General features: G+C 46.2%; 1 protein-coding gene across 1 annotated transcript in view; it reads right to left on the reverse strand.

The window, feature by feature from the left end:
* Window positions 1–16,899, reverse strand: part of LOC116786776 (collagen alpha-1(VII) chain-like) — a 114,896-nt gene that overhangs the window by 29,840 nt on the left and 68,157 nt on the right. The window contains 11 exon segments of the mRNA XM_032687741.1: window positions 1,532–1,603; window positions 3,012–3,083; window positions 3,195–3,251; window positions 8,242–8,277; window positions 9,287–9,322; window positions 10,877–10,921; window positions 11,702–11,761; window positions 12,020–12,055; window positions 12,813–12,884; window positions 13,773–13,898; window positions 15,580–15,639. Of these exon segments, the coding sequence (XP_032543632.1) occupies window positions 1,532–1,603; window positions 3,012–3,083; window positions 3,195–3,251; window positions 8,242–8,277; window positions 9,287–9,322; window positions 10,877–10,921; window positions 11,702–11,761; window positions 12,020–12,055; window positions 12,813–12,884; window positions 13,773–13,898; window positions 15,580–15,639 (672 nt within the window).

The raw sequence follows: 16,899 nt of genomic DNA on the forward strand, positions 1-16,899 counted from the left end.
AATCAGTTCTGTGGAATTTTACACACCAATTTTGTGTGATTTACACACTGATTTTGTGTGATTTACACACTGATTTTGTGTGATTTACACACCATTTTTTGTGATTTATATACCAATTTTGTGTGATTTTACACATCAGTTTTGTGTGATTTTACACACAAATTTTGTGTGATTTACACACTGATTTTGTGTGATTTACACACCATTTTTTTGTGATTTACACACCATTTTTTTGTGATTTACACACCAATTTTGTGTGATTTCACAGATCAATTTTTTGTGATTTACATATGAATTTTGTGTGATTTACACACCAGCTTTGTCTGATTTTACACCTCACTTTTGTGTGATTTACACCCCAGCTTTGTGTGATTTTACACATCGATTTTGTGTGATTTTAAATATCAGTTCTTGAGGAATTTACAATCAAATTTGGGTGATTTTACACACAAATTATGGGTGATTTACACCCTGATTTTGTGTGATTCTACACATTGATTTTGTCTGATTTTACACATCAATTTTGTGTGATTTCAAATATCAGTTCTTGAGTAATTTACAATCAGTTTTGGGCGATTTTACAAACGAATTTTGAATGATTTTACACACTAATTTTGTGTGATTTACACACCAATTTTGTGTGATTTACACACCAGTTTTTTGTGATTTTACACACCAATTTTGTGTGATTCACACATCAATTTTTTGTGATTTTACACTTCAATTTTTTGTGATTTACACACCATTTTTTTGTGATTTAGACACCAGTTTTGTGTGATTTACACACCAGCTTTGTCTGATTTTACACCTCACTTTTGTGTGATTTACACACCATTTTTTTGTGATTTACACCCCAGCTTTGTGTGATTTTACTCATCAGTTCTGTGTGATTTTACACATCAGTTTCATGTGATTTACACACCAATTTTGTGTGACTTCCACACCATTTTTTTTGTGATTTGCACACCAGTTTTTTGTGATTTTACACATCAGTTTTGTGTGATTTCACACATCAATTTTATGTGATTTTACACCTCATTTTTGTGTGATTTACACACCAATTTTGTGTGATTTTTTCACCTCATTTTTGGGTGATTTACACACCAATTTTGTGTGATTTTTCACCTCACTTTCGTGTGATTTCACACATCAATTTTGTGTGATTTCACACATCAATTTTGTGTGATTTTACACACCAATTTTGTGTGATTTGACTCATCCATTTTGTGCGATTTACACATCAATTCTGTGTGATTTACACTCCAGTTTTGTGTGATTTTCCACATCAATTCTGTGTGATTTACACCCCAATTTTGTGTGATTTACACACCATTTTTTTGCGATTTTGCACACCAATTTTGTGTCATTTACACACCATTTTTTTGTGATTTACACCCCAGCTTTGTGTGATTTTACACACCAGTTTTTGAGTGATTTCACACACCAATTTTACATGATTTCACCATTTTCTGTGCTTTTACACCCCAATTCTGCCAGGCCACACCTGGATATTTGTGTTCTCTGCACTCACCTTCTGCCCCACGGGGCCTCTGGCTCCGAAAATCCCCATCACTCCCTTGGCTCCAGCTTCTCCTTTGACTCCCTAAAATTTAAATCCACCTGTTAAATCCCCTTGGAATTTTTATGTGCTATTTTACGTGCCATTTTATAATATATATTATTTTTTATTACATATTATTTTTATTTAACTGACAGAAATCATAAATGGGTTTTTATCTGAGTTAAAACCCACCCCATGGGAGCATCTCCAAGGGTTTCCTCCACAGCAAAAACTCAGATATTTGGCCAAGAGTCTTCCTACTTTAGGAGCTTTTTATGTGTTATTTTATATATTATTTTTAAATATATATTATTTTTTATTTTGTATTATTTTTCATTTAAATAACAGCTAAATAACCCTGTTATTTCTAGGAATACTGAAAATGGGATGTCCATCCAGCTGCTCTTGGAGTCGCTCAGATTTCTCCAGCTGATTATTCCCAGCTCCAGGCTGATCCAGCAGCAGATTCCCAGCCCTTGGGGTGGGATTTTGAGGCAAAATCCATCACCAGGAGATGGGAATGGGCGGGATAATCCCATGGAAATTCCATTTGGGACTCAGCTGGGAGCGGGAGGGTTTCCAGAAGGGGAAAAGGTGGGAGTTGAGACCTCCCCAGGGAGCTCTGGGAGAGGGAAGAGGGAAAAACGGGAACAGAGGAGCCAACCAGGAATTCCCAAAGGCTGCAGGGATTGAAGGAGCAGCTCCAGCAGGGAGAGGCAGGAATTGGATGGTTCCTTATCCCAGAGGGATCCTGCCCTGTAGGAATGGGCCCCAAAGACACCATTTGGGATCAGATTTGGGAAAGGGGGTGTGGATCACATTCCCAAATCCCAGCCCGGCTCCCTCCTCTCCCTTTCCAGGAGGGAACTGGAGGAGTTTCTCCTGGCAGAGGAGCCAACCAGGAATTCCCAAATGATGCAGGGATTGAAGGAGCAGCTCCAGCAGGGAGAGGGAGAGGCAGGAATTGGATGGTTCCTTATCCCAGAGGGATCCTGCCCTGCAGGAATGGGCCCCAAAGAGACTGTTTGTGGGACCAGATTTGTGAAAGGGGGTGTGGATCACATTCCCAAATCCCAGCCTGGCTCCCTCCTATCCCAGAGGGATCCTTCCCTGCAGGAAGGTGCCCAAAGAGACTGTTTGTGGGATCAGATTTAGGACAGGGGGCGTGGGTCACATTCCCAAATCCCAACCCAGCTCCCTCCTCTCCCTTTCCAGGATGGAACTGGGGGAGTTTGTCCTCCCATTGGGTTTTCCAGTGGGGAAATTATGGGATCACAGGATGGTTTGGGGTGGGAAGGACCTTAAGGATCATCCAGCCTCACCCTCTTCCAAGGGTAGGGACACCTCCCATTATCCCAGGTTGCTCCAAGGGATCCAGGGACACTTCCAGGGATCCAGGGAATCTCCCCAGAGACCTTCCCCTGTCTGAGTCCCCCCAGGAGGTTCCTACCTTGTCTCCCACAGGTCCATCCTCTCCCTTCTCTCCTTTGTCTCCATCAAATCCCGGCAGTCCCTGTTCCCCCTGGAAGGCAAGATGGGAATTCTGGGATGGGCTCATCGATCCTGGGAGGATCCCGCCGGATCCAAGCACAGGGAAGGAACAACTTCCAAAATCCACCAGAGACAAACTTACGGGATCTCCTTTGTTGCCTTTGTAGCCCTGGGGTCCAAAAATAGTCGTGGTGTCCCCCTGGAAAAAGGAGACACGGAGAGAGATGGACACGAGGGTGGGAATGCCCTCGGAATGATGGGTGAAAGGAAGGGAATAAGTGGGAATTCCCACACAAATAAAAGTGTTTCCCAAACTCATCCACACGCCAGGGAAGGCATGAGTGCCCCAAAATGTGAATTGTTGGGATTAATCATCCTGAACTGAAAGATGGATGAGGAATGTGCATGGAAAACCGTGAGTCCCGAGGGTCTGACGGAGACCGGTTATCCCGAAAAATGTTTGGGATCCGCTGGGATGGTCCCAGTCTGGTTGCCAGGGGTGGAAATGGAGCCGAGCACGGAGTCAGCTCCTGATTTGGGGCTGTCAAAGGGACAGATCCATGGATTTGGGGCTGTCAGAGGTGGGACAGATCCATGGATTTGGGGCTGTCAGAGGTGGGACAGATCCATGGATTTGGGGCTGTCAGAGGTGGGACAGATCCATGGATTTGGGGCTGTCAGAGGTGGGACAGATCCATGGATTTGGGGCTGTCAGAGGTGGGACAGATCCATGGATTTGGGGCTGTCAGAGGTGGGACGGATCCATGGATTTGGGGTTGTCAGAGGTAAGAGAGATCCGTGGATTTGGGGCTGTCAGAGGTGGGACAGATCCATGGATTTGGGGTTGTCAGGGTTGGGACAGATCCATGGATTTGGGGCTGTCAGAGGTGGGACAGATCTACGGATTTGGGGCTGTCAGGGGTGGGAGAGATCCATGGATTTGGGGCTGTCAGAGGTGGGACAGATCCATGGATTTGGGGCTGTCAGGGTTGGGACAGATCCATGGATTTGGGGCTGTCAGGGTTGGGACAGATCCATGGATTTGGGGCTGTCAGAGGTGGGACAGATCCATGGATTTGTGGCTGTCAGGGTTGGGACAGATCCATGGATTTGGGGCTATCAGGGGTGGGACAAATCCATGGATTTGGGGTTGTCAGAGGTGGGATGGATCCATGGATTTAGGGCTGTCAGAAGTGGGACAGATCCATGGATTTGGGGCTGTCAGAGGTGGGAGAGATCCATGGATTTGGGGCTGTCAGAGGTGAGAGAGATCCATGGATTTGGGGCTGTCTGAGGTGGGACAGATCCACGGATTTGGGGTTGTCAGGGTTGGGACAGATCCATGGATTTGGGGCTGTCAGAGGTGGGACAGATCCATGGATTTGGGGCTGTCAGAGGCGGGACAGATCCATGGATTTGGGGTTGTCAGGGTTAGGACAGATCCATGGATTTGGGGCTGTCAGAGGTAGGACAGATCCATGGATTTGGGGCTGTCAAAGGTGGGAGAGATCCATGGATTTGGGGCTGTCTGAGGTGGGAAGGATCCATGGATTTGGGGCTGTCTGAGGTGGGAAGGATCCATGGATTTGGGGTTGTCAGGGGTGGGACAGATCCATGGATTTGGGGCTGTCAGAGGTGGGAAGGATCCATGGATTTGGGGCTGTCAGAGGTGGGACAGATCCATGGATTTGGGGCTGTCAGAGGTGGGATAGAACCATGGATTTGGGGTTGTCAGAGGTGGGACAGATCCATGGATTTGGGGCTGTCAGAGGTGGGAAGGATCCATGGATTTGGGGCTGTCAGAGGTGGGATAGAACCATGGATTTGGGGCTGTCAGAGGTGGGACGGATCCATGGATTTGGGGCTCAGGGTGAGGGGTTTCCTTCTCTTCCCGGGGGTGGGAGCTGGGAATGGGCAGGATTGGGAAGGGATCTGCCCTTGGAATTCAGATTTCTGGTCACAGGAAGGGCAGTGGCACCGAGGGCACCCTCAGAGGTGGCTTTTGGAGGGTCAGATCCCCCAAAATTCCACCCAGGAAGAACCACAGGGAGTCCACGGGAAGCCCATGGATTTTGCTCCTGGGAGGGGGAAGAAGCTGGGAATACTTGCTGGGAATAGCCTTGGGAAAAGGCTTCCTATCTGGGAAAAGGCCATTCCCGTGCCAGAAATTCCTCTGCTCTGGAAAACCGGTGGTTGTGACTCCCAAGTGGTGACGCCTCCCTTGGTTTGGAGGAGAAAAGGACCCAAAGCACCTTCTGGTGGGCTTCTGTATCCCACCTGGAAAGGCTTTGGAAAGGATTCCCTTCCCGCCCTGCAAACACAAATCCCTGCTCAGGGCGGTTCTGTCTCGCTGCAGGACTCTCATCCATCGACATTCCCAAAAATCCAATCGGTTTTTTTGGCAGTTTATCCAACTCATCCCCGCAGCAGCCCGGGTATGGTTTCATATCCTGGATTAATATCCCAGGGTTTAATATCCCGATTTAATATCCCAGGGTTTAATATCCCAGTTTAATATCCCAGGGTTTAATATCCTGGTTTAATATCCTGGTTTAATATCCCAGGGTTTAATATCCCGGTTTAATATCCTGGTTTAATATCCCAGGCTTTAATATCCTAGTTTAATATCCCGATATAATATTCCAGGGTTTAATATCCCAGGGTTTAATATCCTGGTTTGATATCCCAGGGTTTAATATCCCAGGGTTTAATATCCCGGTTTAATATCCTGGTTTAATATCCCAGGGTTTAATATCCTAGGGTTTAATATCAGAGTTTAATATTCCAGGGTTTAATATCCCGATTTAATATCCCAGCTTAATATCCTGATTTAATATCCCGGCTTAATATCTCAGGGTTTAATATCCCAGTTTAATATCCCAATTTAATATCCTGGTTTAATATCCCAGGGTTTAATATCCCGGTTTAATAACCTGATTTAATATCTTGATTTAATATCCCAGGTTTTAATATCCCAGGGTTTAATATCCCAATTTAATATCCCAGAGTTTAATATCCCGATTTAATATCCCGGTTTAATATCCCAGGATTTAATATCCTGATTTAATATCCCAGTTTAATATCTCAGGCTTTAATATCCCAGGGTTTAATATCCCGATTTAATATCCTGGCTTAATATCCCTGTTTAATATCCCAATTTAATATCCCGATTTAATATCCCAGGGTTTAATATCCTGGTTTAATATCCCGATTTAATACCCCAGCTTAATATCCCGGTTTAATATCCCAATTTAATATCCCGATTTAATATCCCAGGGTTTAATATCCCTTCCCGCTTCCCAGCTCCAGAGGGTCTCTTTTAAACACAAGAGGAATTTTGGGAACAAAAGAGAGGATAAAAATCCCGCAGCTTAAGCCACAAACCCCGGGATTCACATTCCCTGTTGGATCAAGGCGGGATAAGAAGCAAAGCCGAGAAGGGAACAAACCCCGAGCCAATTATCCCAATTATCCCTCCTCCTCCTCCCGGTTCCCATTTTATCTCGGATTCCACCTCATCTTTTGTTAAGGAAAATTAAGGATTGATTGGTCTCCCGGAGAGAGAGCGAATTCCTCTTTTTTTTTTCCAAAAGCAGCTTCCTCGGAGACCGGAAAAAAATTAATAAATAAATAAAAAAAATAAAAAAAATCGGGGCCTTTCATCATTTCATCATCTCATGACTCAAAAGGCACAGTCGTCATTTGAGTTTTTTGGTGGCTTTTTTTTTTTTTCTCTAAAATCTCATTTTCTAACAAAAAAACCGCCGGGCATGAGTTCAGCCTTTTTATTCCGGCAGCGAATTTTCCGGCTGTTATTTTCCTGTGACCCGCTCGGGGCTTCTGGAAAATTGGGTGATTGGGAAAAAATTTGGGGTCGTCCCCCCCGAAATCAGGGAGGGAAATTTTTCTTCCGGCCTTAATTGGCAGGAGGGATTTTTTTTTTTTTTGTGCCCCTGCAGGGAAATAGTTTTCCGGAATGACTTTTTGTTGGGATTTTGGAGGATCCCGTCAAAATTTATGGATCAGGCACAATTCCAGCCCTGGAGAGGGGTGTCCAGTGCAGGGATGGGATCGATAAAGGGAGGTTTGAATGGGTGGAGATTCCAAAAAATTGAGTTTGGGATCTGTGGGTTGTCTTCTCCTCATTCCAGACACAACATGGAGGGGATGGATCCGGGTTTTTGTTGGAGGGAAAGAAGTTGTTCCAAGGGAAACTCCAATGGGACAGAAGGAAAAACATCTCCCAAATGCCTGAGCAAGGACAAGAGAGACACACGGGAAATCCTGGACCTCAAATCCCGAAGATTCCACTGGCAGTGGGATCTTAATCCAGGCAAAACATCATGGATTGAAAATGGGATTTAAAGTCCTCTCCTAAGGAATGGATTTGCGTCCCATCACCTGGAATCTTGTCCAGTGCAGGGATGGGATCAGCAAAGTGGGACTGGAGTGGTGGAGATTCCCAGGAAGGAGTTTGGGATCTGTGGGTTGTCTTCTCCTCATTCCAGACACAACATGGAGGGGATGGATCCAGGTTTTTGTTGGAGGGAAAGAAGTTGTTCCAAGGGAAACTCCAATGGGACAGAAGGAAAAACATCTCCCAAATGCCTGAGCAAGGACAAGAGGGACACACGGGAAGTCCTGGACCTCAAATCCCGAAGATTCCATTGGCAGCGGGATCTTAATCCAGGCGCAGGGATAGCAAACAATACCATGGATGGAAAGCAGGATTTAAAGGGCAAGAGGGACACACAGGAAATCCTGGCCCTGAAATCCTGAAGATTCCATTGGCAATGGGATCTTAATCCAGGCATAACGTCATGGATGGAAAGCAGGATTTAAAGTCCTCTCCGAAGGAAGGGATTTGCATCCTGGGAATCTTTTTTGGAGCTAAACTCCTCCAATATAAATCCCACAAAATTCCTGAAGCTCCAGACATCGGAAAACACGTATAAACATCCCAGAGAATCGTGGAATCATGGAATACCCCGAGCTGGAATGACAATCCAGTCCAACTCCCCGATCCCAAGAATCCCACCCTGTGCCCGAAAACATTGTCCAAGTTTTTCCCCGTTTATGGCCCTGCCTTGCAGGATCTCTGACTCATTTAAACAATTCCCTGGAAAACCCTGGAAAACCTTTTTTCCCCCAACCCCATCCCAAAAATTCCCCCTCTGGATTGTCCTTACTCTTTCTCCTTTGGGTCCCGGAAGTCCCCGATCGCCCTAAAAACGGGAAAGGGGAAAAAAAAAAGGCAGTGAGTTTTTCCCAGGCCACTGATTCCCACTAAAATCTATCCCAGCTGGAATTCAGCTCCTCTGGGCCCTCTGGAAAATTATTAATTCCCAAAAAAAAGCTTCATGTGGAGCCAAAATTTCTTGGATCGGCAACAAACAAAGACCCGGAGGCCTAAGGGGTTTTGAGCTCAAGAATTCCATGACGTGGATCCGCCGCTGGAATTCGGCCTTCCCGTGGGATGCAGCATCTCCAGGATGGAGGGATGTGCCTATCCCACATCTGGGATGGGATGGAATCCTGGATCAGAAAGATTTTCCCAAATTTCCACTCAAATATCATGGAATACGAGGATGAGGAGGGGAACGCATTCCTGGTGGGAATAAGTGCTCTGGGTGGTGTGGGAAGAGCAGAAGGGGGAAGCCTGTGAGGACTGGGAATATGGAGACAGGCTTTAAAACTGGGAATTCTGGGTGGGAAAGCTGTCTGGATCTCCCTCCCAGAGGCCTTTTCCTCACAGTTCTCGGCTCTTCCCAAGGATTCCGGGTGGGATGTGGGAGAAGGAGGCCGAGGGGAGGATGATTCCAGCTAAAGGGTGGGTGTTTCCTGGTGGGAATTCGGTCTGAAGGACAAATCCCAACCCCTCTTCCCCCAGGGGGGAAGCCTGTGAGGACCAGGAATGTGGAGACAGGCCTTAAAACTGGGAATTCCGTGTGGGAAAGCTGTCTGGATCTCTCTCCCAGCGGCCTATCCCTCACATTTGGGGTGTGGTTCTCAGCTCTTCCCGAGGATTCCACGTCTTGGGATGGCCCAGAGAATTCCAGAGGCCCCTTTCTGCCCAGAATCCCACCTTTCCTTCCCAAAAACCTTGGGATGTCCCCTCAGCCAGCACAGGGAGCTGCCCGAGGTGCCCTCCCAGTCCTCCCTCAGGAAATTCCGGGATTATTCCCGCTGTGTTAACGGGAATATCAGCGGGGTGGATGAGATGATGGATCTTACTCTTTCCCCTTTCGCTCCCGGGAATCCTTTGAGACCCTGGAACAGAATGGGAAAAGTGGGTGAGAAGATCAATCCTGGAAGGGGGAAGGAGGGAGGGAAGAGGAGATTCCACCCAAAGGTTTCCAAGGATGGAATTCTGGGCTCCACCAGGGAAGAATTGCTGGGGGAGCTTCTCCTCTGCTTTCCTTCCACCTGGGAGCCATTTGGGAAGCGAATCCCGCCAGTGCCAAAAGGAAAATTGAGGTTTAAAGCTTCTTTTCCCCACCAGGTCTTGGGTGTTTTTTTTTTAATTTTATTTTAATTTATTTCATTTATTTTTATTTTTTATTTATTTTTCTTTTCTTTTTTCTTCTACTTTTTATTTTCTTTTAATTTCATTTTTATTTATTTTATTTTATTTATTTATATTTTTATTTCATTTTTCTTTGTTTTTATTTTATTCTTATTTTATTTCATTTATTTTTATTTTTATTAATATTTTCCTTTTTATTTTCTTTTTTATTTTCTTTTTATTTTACTTTTTCTGTTTCATTTTCTTTCTAATTTTAATTTAATTTATTTTTATTTATTTTAATTATTTATTTATATTTTTATTTCATTTTTATTTCATTTTTCTTTTTATTTTCTATTTTATTTTATTTTAATTTCATTTTTATTTCTTTTATTTATTTCTATTTCTTTTTATTTCTCTTTATTTTCTTTTATTTCATTTTCATTTCTTTTCTTTTTTGTTTTATTTTTTCTTTTTTGTTTCCCTTTTTCTTTTCTTTCTACATAATTTTTATTTATTTTCTTTTATTTATTTTTATTTTTATTTTTATTTTCATTTTATTTATTTATTATTTTCTTTTTTCTTTTCTTTGTTTGTTTTATTTTGATTTTATTTTAAAATTCTTATTTTTGTTTTTTATAAATAAGAGAAAATTTAGTTTGAAGTTTCCTGCCCAGCACCAGCTCTTGGTACAGCTCTAGAATCTCTTGCACATGGAAAAATTTTTTCCTCAGTTTTCTTCATTTAATTTTCCTTTTTTTTTCTTTTTTTTTTTTTTTTTAACTTTTTCTATTTTCTTTTTTTCCCCCCTCAATTTTCTTCATTTAATTTTCCTTTTTTTCCTTTTTTTACTTTTTCTATTTCCTTTTTTCCCCTCAGTTTCTTTCACTTAATTCTCCCTTTCTTTCTTTTTTTTTTTACTTTTTCTGTTTCCTTTTTTTAATTTCTTTTTCACTTTTTACACATTTTACTTTTTAATGAAGCCCCTCGATTTTATTTTTCATTTTATTTCTTCTACTATTTTTAATTTTATTTTTATTTCACTTTTATCTCCTTTATTTCTTTTTATTTATTATTAATATTAATAATAAAAATATTCTTTATATAGATTAGATATAATTAATATAAATATAATATAAATATTAATTATTTAGATTAGATATAATTAACATAAATATAAAATAAATATTATTTATTTAGACTATATATTATTAATATAAACACAATAAAATATAATTTATTTATTTAATATATTATTAATATAAACATAATATAAATATTATTTGTTTATATTTTATATATATATAATTAAAACTCACCGTCATTCCCACGGGACCCCGGAGTCCCACGATGCCCTCGTCACCCTGGAGGGATGGAGCGGAATTCCACACAAAATTCTCCATGGATTTGGATTCAAGAGCCTCAAAGATCCTCACTTCTCCATGGATTTGGATCCAGGAGTCTCAAAGAGAACTGAGGAATTCTCCATGAATCCTCACTTCTCCATGGATCTGGATCCAAGAGCCTCAAAGATCCACATTTTTCCATGGATCTGGATCCAAGAGTCTCAAAGATCCTCAATTCTCCATGGATTTGGATTCAAGAGCCTCAAATATCCACAATTCTCCATGGATCTGGATCCAAGAGCCTCAAAGATCCAGAATTCTCCATGGATCTGGACCCAGGAGTCTTAAACTTCCTCAATTCTCCATGGATCTGGATCCAAGAGTCTCAAAGAGAATTGAGGAATTCTCCATGGATCTGGATCCAAGAATCTCAAAGATCCTCAATTCTCCATGGATCTGGATCCAGGACTCTCAAAGATCCAGAATTCCCCATGGATCTGGATCCAAGAGCCTCAAAGATCCAGAATTCCAAGGATGGAGAGGCCGAATGATGGCCACCACACACCCTCAGATCCCAGCTCCTCAAACCATCCTGCCGGGAACTCCAGGAATTCCAGAGGATGTGACTCCAAAAGGGTCTTTGCCAGCAGGAGACCAGAACTTCTCCGGGGGCAGGAGGAAAGCAAACATTCCCGGGCCAAGGAGGTTCTGGGATCAGCCCTGGATGTGGGAGGTGATGGAACAAGGAAGGGCTTGGATGCAGGAAGCCAAGCCGGGAATATTTCCAGAGGGACCTACCCGAGGGCCAGGAATTCCACGGGGACCTCTGGGGCCGGAGGCTCCGACGCCGGATTCTCCCTGTGGAGCAGAAAACCCTTCAGGTCACACCGGGAACAAAGACACCCCATCCCAGAATTCCCGATGAGTTTGGTCACAGGAAGAGTCCAGAGACTCAATTCCATGGGATTCCTGCTCTCTCCGGAGGATCCTCCGGCAACCACAGGGAAGGAGGGAATGAGGGTGAACTGGGGATGGAATGGTTGGATGGGGACTGGGATAAGGAGCCAGGGAGGGCAGTGGGATGTCCCATTCCCACCCCAGGAGGTTGGCACTGACCTTGTTGCCTTTGGGTCCGGGTGTCCCGGGAATCCCCTGGAGGACAAGGAGAACAAAATAGAAGGACTTTGCTTTCCAAGTCGTGGAATCACAGAATCCCAGAATCGGTTGGGTTGGAAAGGAAGGAATTCTTTCCAGGGAGGGTGATCAGCCATTGGAATGGGCTGCCCAGGGAGGGGGTGGAGTCACCGTCCCTGGAGGTTTTTGGGATGAGATTGGATGTGGCATCAGTGCCATGGGCTGGGAACCACGGCGGGGTTGGATCAAGGGTTGGACTGGATGATCTCAGAGGTCCCTTCCAACCCAGCTGATTCTGGGATTCTATGATTCCTGTCCATCCCCACTCCCAGCTCCCTTCCTGCCTGGCTGCTCTCCAGCCCCTCTGGCCCAGCCTGCAGCTGCAGGGGCTTCTTGTGGCCAAAGGGCAGCACCCGGCCCTTGGCCTTGGGGAACCTCAGCCCCTTGCAATCAGCCCATGGATCCAGCCTGGCCAGGTCCCTCTGCAGAGCCCTCCTGCCTTCCAGCACATCAACACTCCCCCAGCTTGGGCTCACCTGCCAATGTGCTGATGGTTCCCTCCATCCCCTCATCCAGGTCTTCCATAAAGACATGGAACAGGACTGGGCCTGGCATTGATCCCTGGGGTCACCACTGGTGACCTCCCTCAATTCCTTCCTATCCCAGCCCTCCAAAGGGGTGAAAGGACACCCAAAAGGACACCCAAGCAGGATGCTGGATGTCCACCAGGACCTCAGCCTCTCCCCCAGGCATCGGGAGAATGTCCCAAACTCACCTCTTTTCCCGGTGATCCCGACGCTCCCGCGGGCCCAGGAATTCCGTTCCGGCCTCTCCTCCCACGTTCCCCCTGGAAAACAAAATCCTTGGAGAGGAGAACATGCCAATGGGAAAGGTCCTGCTTTCCCTCATCCAGATAAAAAGCAGGAGTTGGTGCTCTGGGTGTTCCCCAAGGAGGAGGAAAAGCCTCAAGGAGAGGGAATTCCAGCTCCACCAGGACCTTCAGCTGAGGAACATCGCCGCCCCCTATCCCTAAAAAGAGACTTATCCATTGCTACCTCTGTTCCTGAGGGTTCCTGATCCCAAAACCCCAGTGTTCAACACCCTGTTCTTCCCAGTCACCTCCTCAAAGATCCAGAAATCCCCATGGATCTGGATCCAGGAGTCTCAAAGATCCACAATTCTCCATGGATCTGGATCCAGGAGTCTCAAAGATGTTCAATTCTCCATGGATTTGGATCCAGGAGCCTCAAAGATCCACAATTCTCCAGAATTCTCCATGGCTTTGGATCCAAGAGCCTCAAAGATCCTCAATTCTTGATGAATCTGGATCCAAGAACCTCAAAGATCCACAACTCTCCATGGATCTGGATCCAAGAGTCTCAAAGATCCAGAATTCTCCATGGATCTGGATCCAAGAGCCTCAAAGATCCTCAATTCTCCATGGATCTGGATCCCAGAGATTCTGATTACCAGAATTAAATTTAAAAGATGCAAACCAAGGACTTGGTTGGAGCTCCACTGCTTTGGGGATCTTTCACCTTGAGGGACATCCCCCTGCCCCACATTTTGGGGCCTTTATTTTGGTCTTTATTTTCTTTCTTTGATCCCATCAATGCTGTTCCCTCTCTTTTTACAAGGATTTGTTCCTGTTTCTCCTCCCTCTTTATGGACTCGGGATCTGGAGACCTGGATTCCCACCCTGAGGTGACAAACACAACCCGTGGTGTCCCCTCACCTTCTGTCCCGGCATCCCAGGCAGACCTGGAGCCCCTCTGACCCCCTGGGATCCGGGAATTCCGGCGTTGCCACGGATGCCCTGGATGCCCTGAGTTCCTGGAGGTCCCGGGGCTCCCGGCTCACCCTGTGGAGCAAATCACAAGGAATTTTGGGAATTAGGTGGGATTTTAAGTGTCCCTCTAAAAGTCCTGGAGGAAGCCTGGGGTGTCTCCTTGAATCCACCTGACCCGAATTTGGGACATCCCTTCCAGTCCTGGCCCATAAGGGAGGACCAAAAGCCTGCAGACCTTCAGGAGAATCCAAACCCTCCTGAACTTCAGGAGAATCCAAAGCCTGCAGACCTTCAGGAGAATCCAAACCCTCCTGAACTTCAGGAGAATCCAAAGCCTGCAGACTTTCAGGAGAATCCAAACGCTCCTGACCTTCAGAGGGGAACCCAAACCCTGCAGACCTTCAGAGGTGAATCCAAACCCTGAAGACCTTCAGGAGAATCCAAACCCTGCAGACCTTCAGAGGTGAATCCAAACCCTCCAGCATCCCAAGGGATCACTGAAACTTATTTCTGCTGAGTCCACAATTCCCTGGATATTTTTCCACAGTCCTATTTCACAGCCTGATCTACTTGAGGTGAATCCAAACCCTCCTGACTTTCAGGAGAATCCAAACCCTGCAGACCTTCAGGAGAACCCAAACCCTGCAAACCTTCAGAGGGGAACCCAAACCCTTCAACATCCCAAGGGATCACTGAAATTTATTTCTACTGAGGCCACAATTCCCTGGATTTCCTTTCACAGCCTGATCCAGCTGAGGTGAGTCCAAACCCTGCAGACCTTCAGAGGGGAACCCAAACCCTTCAACATCTCAAGGGATCACTGAAACTTAGATGAGCCCACAATTCCCTGGATTTTTTTTCCCAGCCCTATTTCACAGCCTGATCCAGCTGAGGTGAATCCAAACCCTGCAGACCTTCAGGAGAATCCAAACCCTCCTGAACTTCAGGAGAACCCAAACCCTCTAGACCTTGAGAGGGGAATCTAAACCCTCCAACATCCCAAGGGATCACTGAAACTTGTTTCTGTGGAGCCCACAATTCCCTGGATATTTTTTCACAGCCTGATCCAGTTGAGGTGAACCCAAACCCTGCAGACCTTCAGGAGAATCCAAACCCTGCAGACCTTCAGAGGGGAACCCAAAGCCTTGAACATCCCAAGGGATCACTGAAACTCATTGCTGCTGAGCCCACAATTCCCTGGATTTCTTTTCCCAGCCCTATTTCACAGCCTGATCTACTTGAGGTGAATCCAAACCCTCCTGACTTTCAGGAGAATCCAAACCCTGCAGACCTTCAGGAGAACCCAAACCCTGCAAACCTTCAGAGGGGAACCCAAACCCTTCAACATCCCAAGGAATCACTGAAACTGAGCTGAGTCCACAATTCCCTGGATATTTTTTCCCAGCCTGCTCCAGTTGAGGCTGTCCCTGCCCATTGATGACCTTGAAATGTCCCTTCCAGCCCAAACCATTCTATGATTCCATGATATTTATCCTCTGGATCTTAATGCTTTGAAAAGGCCCTTTGGAGGACACAGGACATTCCCTTTATCCCAATCCCAGGGAATGATGTTCCTGCCTTTCCTGCCTTCCCAGGCTTCCCTTCCTGCCTTTGGAGCTTTATCCCTGCAGCTGCAGCTCCAAAGCCTTTGTTTTCCAACACCCAGTGGTGGAAAAAAAAGGCTAAAGAGAGACAAATCCCAAAAAAATACCTCCCCAAGTGAGATCCTACCTGGAAGAGAAGAATGTCCCACCTTAAATCCAGGTGGCCCAGCCTGACCAATGGGACCTCTGAACCCAATTCCTGGTTCTCCCTGTGGATAGAAAGTGAGGAAAAAAATCAGGATTAGTCCTGTGGGCCCATAACAAGCAGATGGTCCTCCCTGGACACTCAGGGCCTTCCCTGATGATCCCAAGGGATCCCACAGCAAGATGGGGCTCCCTGGACAACCAGATCCTTCTGAGCTCATTCCAAGGGATCCCACAACCAGATGGTGCTCCCAGGATACCCAGGTCCTTCTGAGCTGATCCCGAGGGATCCCACAATGAGATGGTGCTCCCTGAACATCCAGGGTCTTCAGAGCTGATCCCAAGGGATCCCACAACCAGATGGTGTTCCCGGCACACTCAGGACCTTTGGAGCTGATCCCAAGGGATCCCACAACCAGATGGTGCCCCCTGGACACCCATGGCCTTCCCAGGTGATTCCAAGGGATCCCACAGCGAGATGTTGTTCCTGGGACACCCAGGTCCTTCAGAGTTGATCCCAAGGAATCCCACAGCCAGATGGTGCTCCCTGGACATCCAGGGCCTTCCAAGTTGATCCCAAGGGATCCCACAATGAGATGATGCTCCATGGAAACCCAGATCCTTCAGAGCTGATCCCAAGAGATCCCATAACCAGACGGTGCTCCATGGACACCCAGGACCTTCCGAGTTGATCCCAAGGGATCCCACAACCAGATGGTGCCCCCTGGACACCCATGGCCTTCCCAGATGATTCCAAGGGATCCCACAGCGAGGCGTTGTTCCTGGGACACCCAGGTCCTTCCGAGCTGATCCCAAGGAATCCCACAGCCAGATGGTGCTCCCTGGACATCCAAGTCCTTCCCAGATGATCCTAAGGGATCCCAAAGCCAGATGGTGTTCCCTGGACAACCAGGTCCTTCTGAGCTCATCCCAAGGAATCCCACAACCAGATGGTGCTCCCTGGACATCCAGATCCTTCTGAGTTGATCCCAAGGGATCCCACAACCAGATGCTGGTTCTCCCTGGAGACCCAGATCCTTCCGAGCTGATCCCAAGGGATCCCACAGACAGATGGTGCCCCCTGGACATCCAGCTCCTTCCCAGATGATCCCAAGGGATCCCATAGTGAGATGGTGCTCCCTGGACACCCAGGTCCATCCGAGTTGATCCCAAGGGATCCCACAGCCAGATGGTTCTCCCTGGACATCCAGGTCCTTTGGAGCTGATCCCAAGGGATCCCACAATGAGATGGTGCTCCCTGGAAACCCAGATCCTTCCGAGCTCATCCCAAGGGATCCCACAACCAGATGGTGCTCCCTGGACAT

Source organism: Chiroxiphia lanceolata, chromosome 5 (genome assembly GCF_009829145.1).
Source record: "Chiroxiphia lanceolata isolate bChiLan1 chromosome 5, bChiLan1.pri, whole genome shotgun sequence".
NCBI lineage: Eukaryota > Metazoa > Chordata > Aves > Passeriformes > Pipridae > Chiroxiphia > Chiroxiphia lanceolata.